The following is a 20,532-nucleotide window of genomic DNA, read 5'->3' on the forward strand; positions in this document are numbered from 1 at the left end:
GCTCCTCTGACCTTCAGATTTCTTCTGCTCTTTGTCCATATCATACTTGTTTGCTCTGTTGCACATCATGCTTGCGGTGTCCCACAAAGCTCAGTTTTAGGCCTGTTATTGTTTGTGGCGCACAAGCTCTTGCATTTCTCCTGCTTGGTAAACTGCCTGCAGACGCTGGACGCTATCCAGTTTTCATCATTTGGTTCATTCACTCTGCTCCCATGTTCTAGAGTCGTTCACAGGGATTCAAACTTTTAGTCTTTGATCTGTGTCTGTGCAGCTGTTTGTGCCCAACCAAAACCAGATTAAAGACTGAGAGAGAGACAGAATGACACAGACTCTGTATCCTGCTCACCGCTCATTACCCCAATCAAAGACATTAAAAGCCTCTTGCTTTCTTCTCTCTGCCTGTAATCTGGATTTTGTTGCTGGGATCACCCCCTCTGAGCTGCTGGTGCATGATTCATGTGACTCATATTAGGCGCCACTCTTATTACACCAATGCATCATGCGGTGATGTCATCAATGGGTGCCCCAGTTTGGGAGCGCCGACCTGATGTTTAGCAGTGGAAGTTGAAAACTGATTTCTAGTCATTTTAAAGCTCATTAAACCCCCACTGGAGACCTAAAAACTAATTATTATAAACATCTGCTAAAGGTTTTACTCAGCTCTGCTACTTTGTAGATATGTCTGAGGAGAAAAAGGCTTATTTTTAATGCATTTTTTTTTTTTTTTTTTTTTTTGAGAAAGTGGTTCCAACTATTTTTATTTTATTCTGCAAACAGCGCTTGATTACAATAAAACAATCAAAAATCTTTAAACGTTCATCTGTGGGATTGTCATTGATGTGGCTCCAGGATCGTGACTGCAGCTGACCACCACGATGTGGTGATTGGAGTTTGTTTGGGTTTAACTTTAGCCCCTAAAACGACTTTGTTTAGCAAAACATTTTAGTTTCCATTACAATGAGAACTTTAAGACTATTTTATGTACATTTGCACACATTTTTGTACTTGCTCAGGAACTATTATTGCAGCACTGATTTCAACCACATCTACCCCCAAACCAAACCCTGTGAATGAATGTGAACGTGTCGTCAGTTTCTCAGCGCAGAGGAATGTTATGCATCTTTGTGTCTTTGTTTGCGTGTGTCATGTTTCCTGGCAGTGTGTTGTGTGAATGATGTGTTAATAATCGATCTGACAGCAGCAGAGGCTTCCTGCTGAGTGTGTGTTTATAGTTAATTTAAACTGAAGCTCAGATGTATACTGTGTGTGTCTTTTTGTTCCTCTACCACCATCCATTGGTCCTCAGCAGGGTGGAGGGTGATTTACAGGCTGGGTAGATGGATGGGTGGGGGGTGGGCGATGGAGTTGATGATCTCACCACTCAGGAATCTGTGCAGCAGAGGTCAAACCACACACGGTAGCTCCACATCCTGTTTACCACTGCAGGTATCCTTTGTCCAGTTCCACCCAAACTTTACTTTTGCCACCAAATTTCAAATTTATTTTTCCACCTAAATTTACTTTTTTTTGTCTTTTTGCTGATGTTGCAACCTGCCATAAAAATGTTTCCTTTTAAAATCTGTGTTGAAACATATTGGATCTCTTCACTTTCAACATGGGTCCTCGCAGTGTCTGGTTGGCACAGCTCATGTTGGAGCTGCTAACATCTTAGTTGTACTTGTTTTATTTACTGCAAACCAGTCTGTGCACTTGACGGGTCAAAGGGTACCTCGACTAAAGAGGCATGCAGCTAGTTGATTTCATGATTAAATGCTACTACCCTAATTGGTAGATTACGGACATCAGTGCTTGCATCAGGGCTTAAACTGATTTTAAGGCTGTGCAGTGAACTGTAAATTGTATTCAAATCAAAATCTCTTGTAGCTTAATTTCTTGTTTTGTTTGTTTGGTTTTTTTTAGTATTTCTTGTTTAAAAACTTTTGCCCCTTGTAATAACCTCAGTCACTCCCTCACAGGCTGGGTCAGGTTTAATTCAACTAATGCTGAAAGATATTTAGAGACTTTCGGCTCTTTGGAAATACTGATTTCAACAAGTCTATTGAGGAACCCCAAACACTATATTAACAAATGTATGATTGAGTATTTGGATAATAAAGTACTCCCAACAATTTCTTCTTGGGTGTTGGCAGACATTTGCCACAAAAGCACCCCTCTGTCTTACTGAAGCACAAAGTAAAACCCAACGTAATATTTAACAGCAGTCAAAGGCATGTGGCCTCTAACCACAGCAAGAAATGTGGAAATGGTAAAATTAGTTAACAAGTTTTGTCGTGTTGTTTACTGTGGTGAATCTCAAAGCACAAGTTTGAAATGGTTTGAAGCTGGAGTTTATAATTCTGAGGCCAGTGTGTTGGTGAAAAGGAAATTGAACACCTCCACTGGTCTTCAGGCTATTTCTCTTGATTTTCTGCCGTTATCTCACCGCATGACATCGTTAAAATCGTTGCTGCTTTCGTGCATCTTCGTGCATGTTGGCACCAACTGAAGAGATTTTAGACTTCCGCCAAAGGAAGAATCAGGACTGTTGTGAAAATGTGGGCTAATAGGGTTTAATTGACTCAAACTGAAAATTTAGCTTGTCTTGAATGATCAAAAACATCAGGAAACTGCTCAGACATCCTGTAGGTCACCCTGTAAGAGCCCCAGGTTTAAAAGATTTGGTTTAAATTATATTTACAGGAATTGGCCGTTTCAGTGTTCTGTCCTTACGGTGTTGGACATCCAGGTGAATGTTTTAGGTGGGGTGTGGTTGGCTGCATGTTGGCTGAGATCAGTGTGATGATCTGCTTCAGGCATAGACTGTTCTCTACTGTTGAGCGGTAAATTATTGGGTAGGAAGCTGAACATGTGTGTCTGCAAGTCATCGTGCAAAGGAACAGCTGTTGTAAGCGGTGCAGCAGCCGTGCCTCTGAGGGCGAGATGCTTACAAAGAAAGTGAACTGCAGTGACCTCTGCTTATAACAAATTTTATTTATTTTAACAACCTCTGCGCATTTAAGTTATACAAAGCTGGATGAGCCTGGTATCACAATGTAGCTATAAGGTGACTTTTCATATGAAATGACTTGTTTTGAGTGGTCAGCTGTCCGACGTGGTGATATGACCCTTAAGTTTACCTACTATGTTCTCGTATTGTAGTGATTTTTGTAAGCGAATTATCAGAAAATGGATGCTCTGCTTCCTATGTAGACCTAAAACTGATGGTTTTATTGAAACTATCATGTGTCCTACCTCTTTGAAGCTGTGTGAATATCTCCTAAACTGAAGTCATTAAAAGAAGTTGGCTTAAAATGCTGGGGGTGGAGGTTTAATGTTTAGTTTAAGTACAACATGCAAGAACACTAAGATGTACAAGCTATCCACATTTTAATATGATCTGTTAGACGGTTAAACTCTTTGATCGGACTGTTGATTGGTTGCCATGGTGCAACGGTCGTTGTTTGACATGGTGTATCTGATTTTTGTCTAATCGTAGGACGTTTCCTCATTTTTCAGCCACCTCTCAGATGTCTGTTGTCTCAGATTTCCAGGACTGTAGCAGTCCTGGAAATCTGTGCTTGTGATCTTTGACATTCCTTAATTCACCACAGCAGATGGGCAAAGGGGAAACTCTATTAAAAGGCTTAGTGAAAATTGAATCAGTACCCCAGACAAGCTGATCTGTTACACTGGAAGAACTGTTGGGACCGTTCTTTGCCCCATTGAAGCCTCCACACAGAGCAGTAAAATGTAAAGTCTAATGGGAGAAAAGTGAAATCTCTGGATTTGAACTGTATCGGCATTTAGGTTTTCCACTCCATCAGTGAACACAGTGCCCAGTTCTTCCTGTCTATTGAATGACTTTAATCCTGGACTGTCCATTATTGAAGTTGGGACACACAGCTCCTCTTCAGTAAATGAATTGATGTTGCTGAGGCTATCCAAAGCAGCATGATGGAGTTTGTACTCGTATTGAGAGACATGAGTCTTGTTTCACCGGAAGTCAGAAATTTTATTATGCGAAATGTGAGAATGAAAGCTTAAATACTTGCTGTAATCCCAGAAGGGAGACAACTTGGTCAAGAGTATAGAGTCATTTAAATAGATCAGAACTTGTGTGGTGACAAAAAATGTAACCAAATTGACTTGGTAGTAATGGTTTTGTTTTTTGTTTTTTTGTTTTTCTCCATACCTGCATTTAATTACCTGTTATCTTGTACCCGGCACTGAGCTTTATAGGTAGAGGTGGGATAGCTTTGGTCATCACATATCACTTTGTTAGGAAACCTGAATCAGTTATGGAGAGATCTCAGGGTTTGATTGTGGCTCTCATGCGTAAACGTTTTGTTTACTTCTCCATCCTGTCTGTAACTTGGGTGTGAGATGAGGATTTTCTGGAGTTCTAGGTCAGCAAGTAGGTTGATTAGTTTAGCTTAAGCTCTCAGGGCTCATTATGCAACTTTCTGTAAGAGTCCAGGTTTGACTCACAGATAAGAAAGGCATTTAGTTCCGTTCACTTCACCTTTATGCTATCTCACACTCTTTCTCTTGCTTTCTATTTCTCTTCATGAAAAGGAAAAAATTCCACGTTTCTTTGTCTGTCCTTATGCAAACTCAAACTATCCCAGTACTTGCTTCTCCAGTCCTGTCCTTGTTGTGTTGATATTGTTTTGTCTCCATAGCAGCTGGTCAAATCAGCAGGTATGGGCAGGAAGAGCATCTTGCTGATAGGCAAAAACACTGTTTATGTGATGCAGATCCGGGCTGTATTAAATGTGAACCACTTTGTGAATGGAGCTGTGGATGGATGAATCTCAGAATAAAAGAGGTGGCGACTGCAGTGGTCTCTTATCGCTGGGGGCGCAGGAGTTGAGGCAGACCTTGTGTCAACCTTTAATGGTTACGGCATGTTAGCTGTGAACACTCACCTGACCTGCACATGGTGTAAGGGACGGTACAAGAAGGGAGATGGGTTCAATTTACTACTTAAAATATTGTTTAAGGGGTTTAAAAAAAAAAAAAGTTAATCTTAAAACTGTAGATAATCACAGAAGTGGGTTTGACTGAAGAGAAAATATTTCCCATGACTTAATGCAGTCATGCAGTTTCAGTCTTGATTGTAGATAATGTGACACCAAAGTCGGGACCTTTGCATGGGAGAGAAGGCAGTCGTTCTAGAAGAGTCTCAAATATCAGCAGCTAGCTTGAAAAAGAAACAAAACAGTTTATACGCTCCATTATATTGAAGAACTATCTAAATGAACTTGCTGGTCACTGGGACATAAACCACATGCACAGAATTACCGGTCACATCTGTTTAAAAAACAAAGTCTTAAGTTTGAATTTGGTCCAAAATAAATAATGCTGCTGTAGATTTAAATTTGGGTTTCTTTTGAGTGCAGCTTTTGTTTTCTGTCTTGGGGCCAGTTTCAAGCCTAAAAATGTCGGCTCTTTTAATAGAGTGTGATTGGTACAGATATAATAAAAAGGCCAAATGGGCTCTGATATACAGGTTTGTAGGTCAGGTCATGCAGAACTGTTTTGATCCTGCTATAATCTCTTTATCCATTGTATGAAAACCAGTGCAAAATGACTCATATTTCTTAGTTTGTGGGCTGGATGGAGTCAAATCATTGCCACAGTTAACAACTTCAGTCATTTCTTGACATGAAGAACTGGTGTTAGAAAATTTGACTTTACCTGCCCAGGTGTGCGTTTCAGTTGGCAAGCTGCGGCTGCCGGAGTATTTATGGCTTTGTTCTTTGGACCAAACCCAGAACATTACATCAGGGTTTTTAAAACGTTTCTCTTGCTGTTTTGAAATATTAGCTGAAGACTTGTAGCTGGCTGCTGGAGTAATGTCTGCTCCTCAGCGCTACCTTTGGAGTCTGTCACGAGGGAGGGAAACGAGGGCTCAGACTTGAACCGGCAGGGAACAATGCAGGAGATTATTAGAGCGGTTAAAGCAGTCTGTAACCTGCTCTCTGTGGCACTCACACGAGCTGAACTCTGGAGATGCCACAAACGGTCCTCGGGTTTATTGTCTCTGCTCCTTCCGTCATCGTTTTAACTGGCTGCTTTTTAAACCCCCCAAGCCCTCCAGTCTTTCTGCTACGCCCGACCTTTATATGAACAATGGGGGTACCATGGTGATAGCCTCGTTACCCACAAAACTGTGTCGACAAGGGCACACACACGGTGTTTAGTTCCCAGCCTGATGTTGTGAAGTGTTAGAGCAGAGGTTCAGCCAACCTACATCCTAAAAATGAGCGTGGAGTTTAATACTACAGCTAGTCCTCCAGTTTGAAATGAGGTATGAAGATTATTACAAACTGTTTATTTGGTATGGTCCAAAATACGTAGTGAGCCCATAAATTGAGCAGGAAAATGACTACAGAGGTGTAGAAGCTGGTTTTCAGTGCCCTTCTTTAGGAAAAGAAGTGTTTTTGGAACCACAGCTATTGCTATCTGTTGGCCTTGAGATGGATTCAAGGTTCCTCGTTGGCTTTTCTTTTAACTGGTTCTGACAAAAGATAAGCTGTTCCACTTCACCAGACTCATTGACAAAAGTGGTAGTTTTTATCTCACAGTACACAAGAAACTCGAACAGTTTTTGTCTGGTAGCTTTCTGTCTCATTTGCACAAATCAAACTCTATCATCTGTTGTCTCACATACAATTTTAATCTAAAGTTTAATGTTTATGTTCAGACTTTGAGTTATGTTCAGTGGATCGTTGCGTTACACATGGTCACGATTCCATATATACACAGGAAACATGCACAATTTTAAAAAGTCCCTCTGATCCAGACAGTTTGATTTCTAGTCTTTGCTCTGAATCTGATCATAAAGTAGGGATGTCATTATATGGTCATGTACACACCTCTGTACAAAACCTTCTAATTGTCAGAGACAGCCAATCAGACAAAAGCTGGCTTAGATGGCAACTTTCATAAGCTAAGGGGCTGTGCAAAAGCTCGCTGTGGGAGAGAAAAAAGGGATTGTCTTGATCTGTGACTCATACATTTCTCATGCATTGATGTAACACTTTTAGTTACTCACAAATTCTTAATGCAGAAAGTGTCACAGCTGGTGTGATTAAACAGTTAGTAAGCTGGGTGGATATGTGAGTTGGGGGTAAAGTTCACTGGCAAAGTGTTTGCAGTTGGTAGTGACACACATACTTAAAGGTGTGGCATTACAGTCTGGGTGGGGAAGAAGGGAAGAAAGGGAGAAACCAGAGATATGAAGCTGTATGTTAATAATTCATGCAGGTGGGGAGAGAGATGGACAGAGGAAAAGCAAATGTAGTTTGAACAATGAGAAACAGGAAAAGAGGGCTAAAGGACACAAAAGGGAGATAATAATTAAAAAAAAATATAGAAAGCAGGATGTCGCAACACACACAGTCAAATGTTGTCACTGGGCGAGGCGGCAGCTCTGCAAAGCTCCACCTAAACCTGAGCTGTCGCAACATGTTGGGACCACAGCTGTCCTGCTGGCGGTGGAGCGGAGCTGAAGCTTCTCGGGGTGGATCACAGGATTTCCCACACTCTGTGGTGGCGTGTTTAGCAGATATAAGCTGTGTCGCGACTGTGTCAACAGCTCGCATTAAAACGGCAACACAGGCCATTTATAAGGCGTGGATAAAATGAAACGAGTCGTTTCGCAGAGGTAGACTGCGGCCTCGTGCAGCTCTGCTTCAAAAGAGCCTGATATCAGAAGATGTTTTAATGGGATTATAAGCATTTACTCAGAACAAGTTTTTTCTGATTATCTCTGCTATTGGCTTTGTATGAGTCAAAATGATCTTTATCAATATCGGTTCATCTTCAGTCTGAAACAAAATGTTTTGGTTGTTTGTTTGTTTTTGTTTTTTCTCTCCATCTAAGCCAACATCACCTCTCAAACAGAAGAGTTGAACAGCAGCTGGATTAGATGAGCATATTAGGAATGGGGGCTCTCAGTGACATCACACAGATCCAGTACTCAAAGATAAAGTCTGAAACGGTTTCTAGAGCAGTCTAAGCCTGAGCTTTACCCTAATATGGCTTTCTTTGAGAGGCTGGAAAGTATGACGGGCAAAAGGTTTGACCTCAAACTATTAAACACTCTTTGAAGATGTTTAGTCCAGTACTTTTTAAAATATTAATTACATTTGCTTTAACTATAAATGTATACACCATTATAAACATGTCTTCTCCAACATGTTCCTTTTACTGAAATATAACCTTCATTTAAATATCACACGCTTGCTTTAACAACTTGCTGCTGTTACGAGAGACTCTGAATAAAATGATTTTTATCTGCTGTGGTCTGAACTCTGTGTGCAGCAGCTGAAGATAAACTCATGTTGCTGTGTGTGGTACCAGCTGGTACAGTAAGGTCTGGTTGATGTGAAATGTTACCCAGCAGCGCTCTGTTCAGACTGTGAGGTGAAAAGGTTTACAGCCACAGAAAGTCAGGAGCAGGTTTGTCGCTGGCTTGCATTTCAGATCTGCAGCTAAGCTCAGTGTTGCACAGTTCTGTGAAATAAATTCTGCAGCATGCCGTGTGAAATATCCAGTCGTGTGGGGCCAGAAGAGGAAAGTGGGACACGTTGTAAATATGAATGTTGGTCGTTGGAGGTTAATGACAGTAGGATCTGGATCTGGACCCAGATCAGTGTGTGATATTTGTGTGAAGATGGGGTTAAATGTGTCCCGGCTTACGATGTTAAATTATCCCTACAGAAATTCCTGGATCATGATTTGTTTCCTCTCCAGTTAATTTTAAGTCCATCCAAGTCTCACTGTGGTAACTTGTTCTTGTAATTGCATCCATAACTTTGGCACAGTTTGTTAGCAGGATTACAATCACAAAACCTCACTAAAGGGGGAAAAATGAGCCAATAAACATTTAATTAAAGGACAAACGGAGGGATGTGACGGACGGGCAAATAACTGATCTGAATCTGACCGGAGGTCTGCCTGTTTCTTTCAGACTCTAAAGCCATTGTAGATGGGAACCTGAAACTGATCCTGGGTCTGGTCTGGACTCTGATCCTACACTACTCCATCTCCATGCCAGTCTGGGAAGGCGAGGATGCAGAGGTAATGTCCAGCTCGTGGTTTGGTTTTTAAAAATCACTTGTTTTTGTGGCTGTAAATGGAAAGTTATCTTCTTCAGGAGCTTGCTAACTGCAATGTGCTTTTGTATTCAGGCAGAGTCAAAGACACCCAAGCAGCGTCTGCTGGGCTGGATCCAACACAAAGTCCCCGATCTGCCAATCACCAACTTCAGCCAGGACTGGAGGGACGGCAAAGTACTGGGAGCACTGGTGGACAGCTGTGCACCAGGTACGCCTTGTTGTTCCAGGCTGTGCAGGACTTCATTAGCAAAAATTAATTACACTGTATCGTCAGATGGCATTTTTGGGTGAAGCTGGAACTATTTGGCCCGATGACAACATGCAGTAAGCCTGTAAGAGTGGCTTTCTCACAGCATGGATGTGTTTCCTTTGGAGTTTAACCACACTGGTATTTTTAATTACCCTGTGTGTGAAATCGAAGTGAAATCCAGGCTCCATGTTTGTATGAATGAGATTCCTAAAAACTGAAAACATCAGAATTATAAACACTGTCTTTTAGATTACTTTTTAAACAAAGAATAATGTTGAGTTTTACCTTATTGTGTACAACATGTAAGTGTTGCTAATACAAGCCCAACTCTATGTAAACTACTTGTTTTATTTCTGTTGTTTGCAGGCCTGTGTCCAGACTGGGAGACCTGGGATCCAGTCAGACCAGTGGAGAATGCCACCGAAGCCATGCAGCTGGCTGATGACTGGCTGGGCATCCCGCAGGTTGGTTTCCCTCCATTGTTTGCCGTCACTGCTCTGACCTTTAAATTAACCTTTAAAGCATTTTCAGTGACATTAAAAATTCAGGTGACGTCATTTAGTGCTAGAATTTTTGCCTCCACCTCAGACACTCACTGTTACACTTTTTTTCTCTAGCTTTAGTTGGCTTTTCAAGTCAAACGCTTTGCTTGCTTTAGCAACCAAGTGTGAGGAATGCAAGAGAGGCTTTTAGTGTAAACAAGCAGATCATAATGGATGCAGTTCTTACAACGCCATGCAATTTGTGTCACGCAGCCCAATTAAGGCAGAATCTGCTGTTCTGTGAGTTGCTGTCAGAGGTCAGAGGTCAAGAACATGATCAGATTATTATTTTCCTGATTTTTACTGCAACACAGGAAGCTTTTTTTTAATTTTTCAACACAAGCTTGGCTGAGGTTGAGGCAATGCAAGCCTAGAGTTTAACAGCTGTAACGTTTCTGTAATGAAGAAACTTCACAGGAAGTGATTAGGAAAGTGTCTTCATCTTTTTGGAAGTGGGTACTTGGTGTTTTAGATGTTTGTTTGAGGATAACAAAATACTTCTCTCTGCAGCCTCATTTTTAATCTTAAGGAAAGAAAATGGTTGATGCTTGATTTGTGTTTTTCCTGTTTCACCTCCAGTCAGCTGACACTCAAACAGAAGTCTTTAGAGAGTAAACGAAAACACAAAGAAGCATGGCGTCAGAGTTCAGGTGGAAATGTGGATGTGAATGAAGTCATCACTAATGCTTCTGTGTCTGAAGCGACTGAGCCAGAATATTAGACCAAAGTAGTCTGTTTGCATTTCGATAGATGAAGTAGTTGCATATTTAATGTGAGCAAACACCATTAGACCAGCGTTTCAAATTATGATGTAAGGGGTGTAAAAGTAACCCCTGTGAACCAAAAGTTCAGGCTTCATACTTTAAACATTGGGACATTTTCCCCATAAACACTCAGAGTTGATATTTTCCATGAACTTGACTCCTCACTAAAACTGCTGAGTTTTCCTTAATCTGTTTTAAAGCTACTAGAATAGCTTTGAATCATTCAGTCCAAAATAATAATGTTGGTGCTCTTCTTCTGATTGGCTGCAGGTGTCTGCCTCTTCCTCATGACATCTTACAGATCCAAGAGTAGAAAAAAACAGCATGAAACTTGAGGTTTTGACAGAGGTTACTTCTACACACTGACATCATTACTTGAAACATTGCCCATGTTTAATTTATGCATCCACCAGTTTGTGTGTGTGTGTGTTTATTCAGCATTCACTGTGTGTACACCCCGTTTACACACACGATCCAAACAATGAGCTCCATTTTCCAGGTTAGTGACTCTTACTTCCAATGAAAGGAAATATTAATGCTTCATTATATTTTTAACAGCATGCATCAAACCTTGGTGCAGTATAGCCCCCGCACCCCCCTTCTTGTTTCCACATGACAATGCCCTCATGAACAAGGCCTGGTGCAGAAGGAAATGGCTTTCCCAGTTTGGTGTGAATGAACTTGACTCATCTGTAGAGATGCCTGAAATGAAGCCAGCTCAATAAATTTGGGTTAAAAAAGTGACATCTCCTCATGCAGCGCCAGCATTGGATCTCATTACTGCTCTGGTGCATAAATGGTTTGTAATTGGAAGGAAATGTGAAACCAACAACAGATTGTCGCCTTGTCAAAATCTCGTTCGACTATCACATGTTCGTCTATTAGCTTTTTTCCCTTGTATCTAGTTTGACTGCCTTTGTGGTTGTTGCGCAGTTTCAGATTCTGACTGATTACTTGGTAAAAGATTGTATCCTGAAGCTACCATATCATGTAGAGATGACTGCAGATTAACGTGGAAATGGCAATCTGCCAGAGTTATGTGTATCTGTTTATCTTGCGATAGGAAATATCAAAAAATGTAGTTCATTTTGTTTATTTCAGTTAAATTGCCATAATTATGAAGATGGTGCAGAGTTTCTCAGCTTTTAATGCAAGTCTTGTGTCTGAGCAGGAAAAAAAAACAAACAAATTCTGTTAGTCATCATCAGATAACCACATGTGAATGACATCCTCAAGAACTAAACAGAACAGGAGATGTTAATGTGAGATGTGTGGTGGTAGAAATAAAAACACACTCTCAGAGACTCTGCTTTCCTGTTTACCAAACCAGAGTGCTCAGGGAAAGCTGCCTTCACACTGAGAGCCAAGTTCTGACTTCTAGGGACAGTTGGGTTTATTTATTTTGGATCAGCTGTAAACGGTTTGTGCAATTGCAGGTGATCGCTCCAGAGGAAATCATCGACCCCAGTGCGGACGAACAGTCGGTGATGACCTACCTGTCCCAGTTCCCCAAAGCCAAACTGAAGCCCGGAGCTCCACTCAAACCCAAACTCAACCCCAAGAAGGCCCGCGCATACGGACCGGGTACGCGCACAAACTTGCAACACAAAATAAAGATTTTAACACTTCTGAAAACACTCGAGTTCATCTGGTTACCGATTCAGTAATTTGTTTTTCTCACTGTGTTTGAGCACTTGACACGCTGCGAGGAAACAAGCAGCTATAATCTAAACAATGGGCTGCACTCACATCTGATCCACACAAACACAAGGTGGTGAGGTCAACATTTGTTCTTTAACTTGGACTGTAAGTGAGGAGGAAATACCAGGAAATTAATAACAAGGCAACACAGACACCAACGCACCCACAGCAGCTACAGACTGACTGCTTGTGCTAGAAAAACAAAAGGACAAAAGATTTAAATATTTATGAAATAATAAAATGAATAATTATATCAGGAGCAGTCTGTGTGTGCTGCAGCAGCTGCTCCCTCACAGGATTCTTGTCTAGAATTTGAAAATTGCAGTATTCGAATGCTTTCAGCTGAGCTTTTAATCTGTTGTCAGAGATGAACTAGCGAGAGAGCATGCTAATAACGACAATTTGAAAGGGAAAAGTAAGGAGACCCGTTTGTGACAAAACGTGAAATTCAATTAAAACACAATACATCCAGATTAGTAAATTTACACCCACTCATTATGGAATCTGATGCTGGACTCTATAAATCAAACGGTGCACATAGAAGAACCCTTAATCACTCATGTCACTGTAAATCCATCCTATGTGTGTTTGTGGTTCAAATATGTGTGCAGAAGGTTTTGATTGGGATTAAATCTGCCGCATGTTGATCTCTAAAGTTCCTGAATTGACCGTCGTCCTCTGCAGGTATCGAGCCCACAGGAAACAGAGTGCTGCGACCTGCTGTCTTCACAGTGGACACATTCAGCGCGGGTCAGGGGCAGGTCACGGTCTACCTGGATCATCCAGACGGCACAAGAGAGGAGGTAAAATCCACCTCCGCATTATAGAGTAGCATCTAATGACAGGCATAAACATATTTTGCTTTATTGATATGCATTTTTGTTCTTGGACCATGCTGGGCAACCTAGAGCCAAAGTTTAGGGAGAATAAAAAATAGTGAAATTGTGTTTATAGCTGTTTAACTTCACAAACGCTAAACTCATGGACCTGTGTGTGTACTTTATGCTTTTACTTCCTTTTAATAATTGGTCCCCCTTTTAACTACCTCAAACTTGCATGACATCCACTTGCATTTGTGTTGATCAGCTGAATGCGGAGCTTAACGAGGGCAAGAAGACGTACAGCGTCACCTACATTCCTCAGGTCATGGGAGCCCACCAGGTAGGCTTTGTTTTGACTGTGAACACGTTATTATAATTGAATGAGGACAGAAGAAACCCACTTTCTGTGTATCGTGGGGCAAGTATTTATTTAAAAAAAACCAAAACCTAAAGGTTATTGTTCCTCTCAGCAGATGTTTAATTAGGAATTATAACTTGTGTAATACGCTAATTTGCTTATGTTTCAACAACAGATAAATGACCAGCAGATAAAAGCAGTGTATTAGTCAAATCTTTGGAATTAGAAAACACTGTCACCTACCTAGAAAGTGTTCATTTTCACCACGTCAAGTTTTTCTATTCTACGACTCAGACTGAGTGAAGAAGTCCAGAAAAACATGGACTTTTTTTTACTGTAGTGAAGATTTCTTGTTCGATGTATTTCTTATTAAGAAATTAACCTTTAAAAAAAAATTTATACATATTTATACAGTTGTATTCCATTTCATTGGAAAATGCAGTACCAGTAAAAATAGTTTTGTTTTTTTTTTTTTTTAAATTTGGATTTATTGGAAAAATTTATTAATGCCAGTTTTTTTTTTTATCTCATTGCTGTGTAATGAAAAGAGTTTTAAAATTACATCAGAGTTGTTTTTGATATTGTTATTGATTATTATTATTTTAATTAAAATTTTAAGCTGAATCTAGATAATTTACTTTTAAATTGTTCCAGGTCACTGTGTTGTTTGCGGGCCAAGAGATTCCCAAAAGTCCCTTTGAGGTGAATGTGGATAAAGCGCTTGGAGATGCTTCCAAAGTCACAGTGAAAGGCCCGGGAGTCGAACCTGTGGGCAACATCGCCAACAAACCAACTTACTTTGACATCTACACTGCAGGTAAGAGCAGTCGGACACAAGAAGAAAAAATCACTCTTTAAAATGTTTCTACATACAGAGGTGTTGATTTTATGGAGATCAACATTGATATTAAAAAAATCGTCACTGTAGGTGCCGGTACAGGAGACGTGACAGCCATGATCAAAGATCCTCAGGGCCGGCAGAACACTGTGGAGGTGATGATGGAGGATAAAGGCGACAGCGTGTACCGCTGCACTTACCGACCCACGCAGGGTGGACCGCACACAATCACAGTCACCTTCGGAGGCGTTGGAATCCCAAAGAGCCCCTTCAGTGTAGACGTGGGCCCCGGTGAGTACATTTTTTTTCCCATTTATCTATTGCACAGCTTAAATCCTTTAAATGAAAGAGTCATCACCTGTTTACTTGTGCCGTCTCATTCACTGGCAGCCTGCATGCCGGGAGCGTGCAGGGCGACAGGTCGAGGTCTCCAGCCGTCAGGTTTGAGGGTCAAACAGGTCGGTGATATCAAGGTGGACACCAGGAACGCTGGCAGTGGAGAACTGAAAGTGACAGTCAAAGGACCGAGTGAGTGCGGTTAATATCTTAGAAGCTTTTAAGAGAAGTGAAACAAGCTCAGACCTAATAACAAAGAACCAACTTCAGAATCGCATTGGCCCAGTTTCATACAGACACTGCAGTTTTTGTCCATCTTCTGTTTAGTGACTTCACACCATGAAGCCCCCTGGTGTGGTCAGGACTTTAATGCTTTCTCTGTTGGAGGATGAACTCTGAGTGCTGGTAGTCTGGTCTTAATCACACATAAGAACCAGATGAGATGACATGTTGTAATTTACTGTCAAGTCAAGATTGGAAGGATAGAAAACAGTATAGGAAATGTTTGAATCAGGCCTCAGTTTGTGGAGTACTGCAGTCCTCATTACGCCACATAGATCTGACTTCTTCTTTTTTTGTCTGTGACTTTAGAGACAAATAACTTCATGTTGTATTCACCGGCTCAGTTTCCATTGTATGTTTCTGGATGTTTGCTTTCCAAAATGTCACATTGCTATTTCAACTCTGATTTAAAAGCTTGTTACTCACTCGGTTTTATTTATATAGCCTCATATTACAGCACACAAGTCTGTCCCGTTCCACGATGTGCAGACATATCACATTATCTGTTTGCGTGTGGTTTTAGAGGGCGTCGAGGAGCCAGTGAAGCAGCTCTCCAGTCAGGATGGGGTGTTCTCCTTCGAGTATCACCCCAGCAGTCCTGGGAAATACATCGTCTCCATCACCTGGGGAGGTCAGCACATCCCAAAGAGGTGAGCTGTATGCTGCGTGTTTCACGGCATTACCTCAGCACATTACCTCATCTAATCTGAATGACTGGGTCTCCTGGGGCCTCAGGAGATCTCATGTTCAAGACCTCGTTTTCTTTTTGTCACCTCTCTGTGAAGCAGATTGCTTTTCTTTCTTTTTCTTCCCTCTTTCCTTGTGTGAATATTAGTAATGGTGTAGGGTTTCTGAGGAGCAAAGAACATATATCAGAAGATGTACATGAATCTGAGGGATAAAACTGAACTCTGTGTGTGGTTCAGTCTTAAAATCTAGACCTCTTCACAGGTCACAACAGGTCAGAAATTTCCCTCAGCCTTCACATCTTTGGGGCAGGGGAGTTGAGAACCCCTTTAACAGGTTTCTGTTTTGTTTCATCCGGCACTCACCATTAGCTCGCTAAACTAAGCTCAGAGGAAGAAACTCCTTTATATAAGGAATATAAACTATAGCTGATCTTGAATCTCACCAGTGTCTGTAAGTCCAGATGTGGAGAAGATGGATGAGCCGAGAGGCAAAACTCCCAGCCATAGGTAGTCCGGTGACCTCAGCCTTCACGTAATGCCTCTGTACTGCAGTGCTTTTATTCATTATTTCAGTTTAAAACTCCCAGTTTTGGAATTTTCTACTGAAGTGATGTCTGCCTGCCCTTTAATTTAAGATTGATGCTCAAAAGTATATAGATGTACATTGTTGTTGTTTTTTTGTAGTGACATCTTTGGCCCAGTAAGCATAGTCATGGTTTGTGCCATTGGTGGGCATAAGTTTCAAAAGGCTAAGAGACAAAACTGGAAAAGTGGAACATTTAAAACTGTAAATCCGCACACGCAGGTTTATTTGGAGAGCAACAGACATGAACTGCAGACTGTGTGCACACACACTGTAACTGCAGTGTTGGGTTTCAGTCCTGTGGGGCACTGTGGTTGGCTTGTTTGTTGACAGTCTTTCGGGTGATTTCAAACTGTGTAGCGGTATTTAGACGCACACACACACACACCATGCTGTTTTTATGCATATGTTGTGACATTACCAAAACGGCAGCACACTGTGATCTGATTTTTTTTTTTTTTTTTTTTTTTTTTTTTTCTTCCCTCTCCAGTCCATTTGAAGTAACAGTTGGTCAGCAGGCGGGGCCTCAGCAGATCAGGGCCTGGGGTCCAGGTTTGGAAGGAGGCATTGTGGGTAAACCTGCCACCTTTGTAGTGGAGTCCATTGGCACTGATGTGGGAGTGTTGGGTGAGTGATCACACCTGGTTCAGGTTCACCTGTATTTATCAAGCTGCTGCTGAACCAGCAGAAGACATCAAATCTTTTCATCAATCATAATTTCCTTCACTACATCCATAAACCTTCTCCCGAAGGGGGATTGGGCTTTAAAAAAAAAGGTGAAGGGGTTAAAAATCATACGCTAGATATAAAAGATGGATGTTGCCGCTTTAGTAAGGCTTGCAATTTTGAGCCTGAAATGTTACCACTAAATGTATCCAACCTGCAGTTCTTTACACCCTCACTAACTTAATCTAATCTGCTGTGTCTTCAGGTTTTGCCATCGAGGGACCTTCACAGGCCAAAATCGAGTGCGAGGACCAAAATGATGGGTCATGTGACGTTCGTTACTGGCCAACAGAACCCGGCGAGTATGCCGTCCATGTGACCTGTGATGAAGAGGACATCGAACACAGCCCCTTCATGGCCTTCATCATCCCTGATAACAACACTAGCTTCCCAGATAAGGTCAATGAGACTCTGAACAAACAAGAGCACATGTTCAGGTGTTTTTAATTGAACAATGAACACTTAAGTTGGAGGAATGTCTTTTGTTTTGCGTTTGCAGGTCCAGGCTTACGGGCCGGGGCTTGAGAAGAGCGGCTGTGTCGTCAATCAGCCTGCCGAGTTCACTGTGAACGCTGAGCATGCTGGGAAAGGACCTCTGAACATCACAGCTCAGGTCAGAAGCAGAAATCCTGCCCCAAACTTTTAGGGATATATTATTAATATTATTATTATTGTTATTTTGCAATAATGCCTACCATTATAAACAAAGATTAGCTTAATATTTGTTCACCTTTAAGTTTTTTTTTTTTTTAAATTACTGTAAGAAAGTTTCCAAACATTTAAAAATGTGTTCTGCAAACATGACTGTGGGAATAAACGTGTGGAATTCATTTTTGCATCCAGTTCCTCATAGTTTGATCATATGGTGAAGTTCATGTTGGTTTATGAGCTACATGTAGATGAACTAAATCAAAGTTTACAGGTTGCATGCAAAGTGTGTGAGTCCAGTTAAATGTGCTATGCTTAAGACATTTTTGACCATTTGCCACTCAAACTGCTTAGCCATGGGGTGACCCAGTTTTTGAAGCTGTTATTTCAATGTGGTGTTTTGAGTGTGAAACCCTGAGATCAGACCCAGGACCCAGGGAAGACTTGCTGCTTTGGGACTGCTTCGGTGTCACCCTGAAGATGGTGGTGGGAGTCTGCTTTGCCCTGCTGAATAGACTGCTAGGAAATGAATGAACAAATGGATGAAATGTGCTTTCGCTTGGTGTGGTTGTCAAGTTTGTCTGTCTGCTTAGTTTCTGGTGCTGTTGTCTGTCATGTGATTGAACTATGTTACCTATGGTTTCATAACAAATCCTTCAATTAAAGAAGCTTTAACCAGAAGAGTTCCCATTATAACAAGAGAAAACGATACCATTTAATTCATTCAAATATATTTTTTGTACCCATCTTTGTCCTGTTGATTAACTGTCTTCCTATTTGTTTGTCAGGACGCAGAGGGACTTCCTGTGGAGGTCAAGATGAGAAGCAAAGGTGATGGACTGTATAGCTGCTCCTACACACCCACCTCCTCTCTCAAGCACACCGTGGCTGTGTCCTGGGCCGGAGTCGGCATCCCCAAAAGCCCTTTCAGGGTAAGCAGCCAGAACCCCGTTACTACAGGAAATGATAATTCCCTGCCCAAATCTGAGCATCTTGCCATGGCAGAAAGCATCAAGGTTGTTCAGTCGGAGCATTTAATTAAGACAGAGAGAGTAGAAGTTGTTCAGTCAGAGCTGAAGGTAAAGAGTACAGATGAGAGCCGCAAAACGAAGAGGCCTCTGATTATCATAACTACATCTATCGAGGAGAGGTACACCTCTTAGTTTAGGTGGACAGAGGTTCGTCGTACAACAAAAAATTAAGAAAAACTTTAAATATTATGAGAATTAAACACTTCACATGAAGAAATGGTAAACTGAGGTGCATGGATAAGTCTGTAACTCAGTAGATTGCTCATCACCAGATACTTGAATGTAAATGTAATCAATATACCTTCATAAATGTGTTCGGTGGACGTGGGAGGATATCTGTAGTTTGGGTTAGTGAGTTTGTTTTCTTCGTCAAGGGAACAAACCTTTCTCTCAGCATGTATCTGTAAAGCGTCGCAATCATCAACAGATGGTTGTTAGAGGAAGGAATCAATATCCTGTGTCTGATCAAAAATTTAGAAGCTGAAGTGTTTTTGATTTTTCAATTGTTGTAGTTTACACTGTTCTAATGAACTCCATCATAGTACTGTTTTCACTGTAACAGTGTTTGTCCTTCACATTCTCACTTAAAACCACTAATCTTAAAACTTGTTATGTAGACTCTAGTAATATGATGTAACCACAAGACACTAACCAGTCTTCTGCACTGTAACCACTGTCCATGCATTTTTATTTTAAGTTTTTGGGTTTGAGTCCCACCTGAAAATCGCTCACCTGAACCTTTCTGATCCCAGTTACAAACCAGCTTTGATGTATCAGCAGTCATCAACTCCAAAATGTCAGTACTCACCATATAAACCAGCTAGATTCATGGGTCATAACCCTTAAGAATCCTAAACTGAACTTGCTCAAACTTTTTAGGCAGTGCTCACTAAATAGTCTACAATGTAATGACCCCTGTGGTGCTATATACCAATAAATATCAGTTTTGTGAGCCAAACTTTATTCTTCAGGTTATAGACAAAGCTCCAGTTTTGATTTAAAGAAAAAACAAACTCTTTACTTGTAAGTATTAATGATGTCACAGAAACGAGGGCTGCTTTTTGGCATCTCAGATTTTGATTTTGGGCATGAAGTGAGCAGCAGCCTCATGATGGCATCGCTTTCAGGACTCCATTCAGCCTTTTTAAGTACACGCACTTAAGATTTAACTACATTTCTAATGTCTGGTTATCATTTAAAAGTAGACTTCTTCAAGGGGGTGTATCCTTTTTTAAAACCCTTAATCGGATTGGATTAGCAAAATACTAATGTTTTAGTCACAAAAGTGGTTTCCTGTCGGAAAATTGAAAGATAAAAATGTTTTCTTTTCACTTTTGACAAACTAAAAATATAGGAGGGATTATGCAAAAGTAACTACACTAGCAACTCCCATCATTGGTATAAACATGTCAAAGCCTTCAGGCGTAGCTGGTTTAAAAGATTTTGACATTTTGGATTTAGCCTCAGTTTACCAGAAATTATAAGACTCAAAATAATGAACTCTAAAGAATGACAGCATTCTTTAGAGTTCACATTTATACTCCAGAGAGGTTCAGATAAGTGAATTTTTAACAGCGTGTTTGTTGTTGTTTTTCCTCCTGTTAAATGTTCAGGGAAAACCTTTTCATTCCATGTGTGTATTTAATGAGATCAACACAATCTTTCAGTGTAAAGTTGCTGACGTGTGAAAGTCATCCACATCCAACATAAATTCTGAACACAGATGCAATTGACCCATGATTTTGAGTATCAGGGCAAAACTGAGAGTGAAAAGGTTTTCTTTTTCCATTCATGTTTACTAACCAGTCTGTAAACCTTTTATTTTACTTTTTGAA

The 20,532-nt window shown here is 40.9% G+C and overlaps 1 protein-coding gene across 5 annotated transcripts in view; it reads left to right on the forward strand.

Annotated features, from left to right (window-relative positions):
• flnba (filamin B a) overlaps positions 1-20,532 on the forward strand; it is a 64,604-nt gene that overhangs the window by 19,273 nt on the left and 24,799 nt on the right. For 3 of the 5 annotated variants that reach the window (XM_087840874.1, XM_035904352.2, XM_006783047.3), the window contains exons 2-15: positions 8,981-9,090; positions 9,201-9,336; positions 9,745-9,842; positions 12,121-12,268; positions 13,070-13,188; positions 13,472-13,546; positions 14,219-14,381; positions 14,493-14,693; positions 14,793-14,930; positions 15,544-15,670; positions 16,783-16,919; positions 17,224-17,417; positions 17,518-17,631; positions 18,455-18,598. In XM_087840874.1, the coding sequence (XP_087697000.1) occupies positions 8,981-9,090; positions 9,201-9,336; positions 9,745-9,842; positions 12,121-12,268; positions 13,070-13,188; positions 13,472-13,546; positions 14,219-14,381; positions 14,493-14,693; positions 14,793-14,930; positions 15,544-15,670; positions 16,783-16,919; positions 17,224-17,417; positions 17,518-17,631; positions 18,455-18,598 (1,904 nt within the window). Of the gene's footprint in view, positions 1-8,980; positions 9,091-9,200; positions 9,337-9,744; positions 9,843-12,120; positions 12,269-13,069; positions 13,189-13,471; positions 13,547-14,218; positions 14,382-14,492; positions 14,931-15,543; positions 15,671-16,782; positions 16,920-17,223; positions 17,418-17,517; positions 17,632-18,454; positions 18,599-20,532 lie in introns of all 5 variants that reach the window. The other 2 variants (XM_035904347.2, XM_006783046.3) reach the window with 1 other exon arrangement.

The sequence above is a fragment of the Neolamprologus brichardi genome, chromosome 5, assembly GCF_056152115.1.
Source record: "Neolamprologus brichardi isolate AB-2024 chromosome 5, ASM5615211v1, whole genome shotgun sequence".
Classification (NCBI taxonomy): Eukaryota; Metazoa; Chordata; class Actinopteri; order Cichliformes; family Cichlidae; genus Neolamprologus; species Neolamprologus brichardi.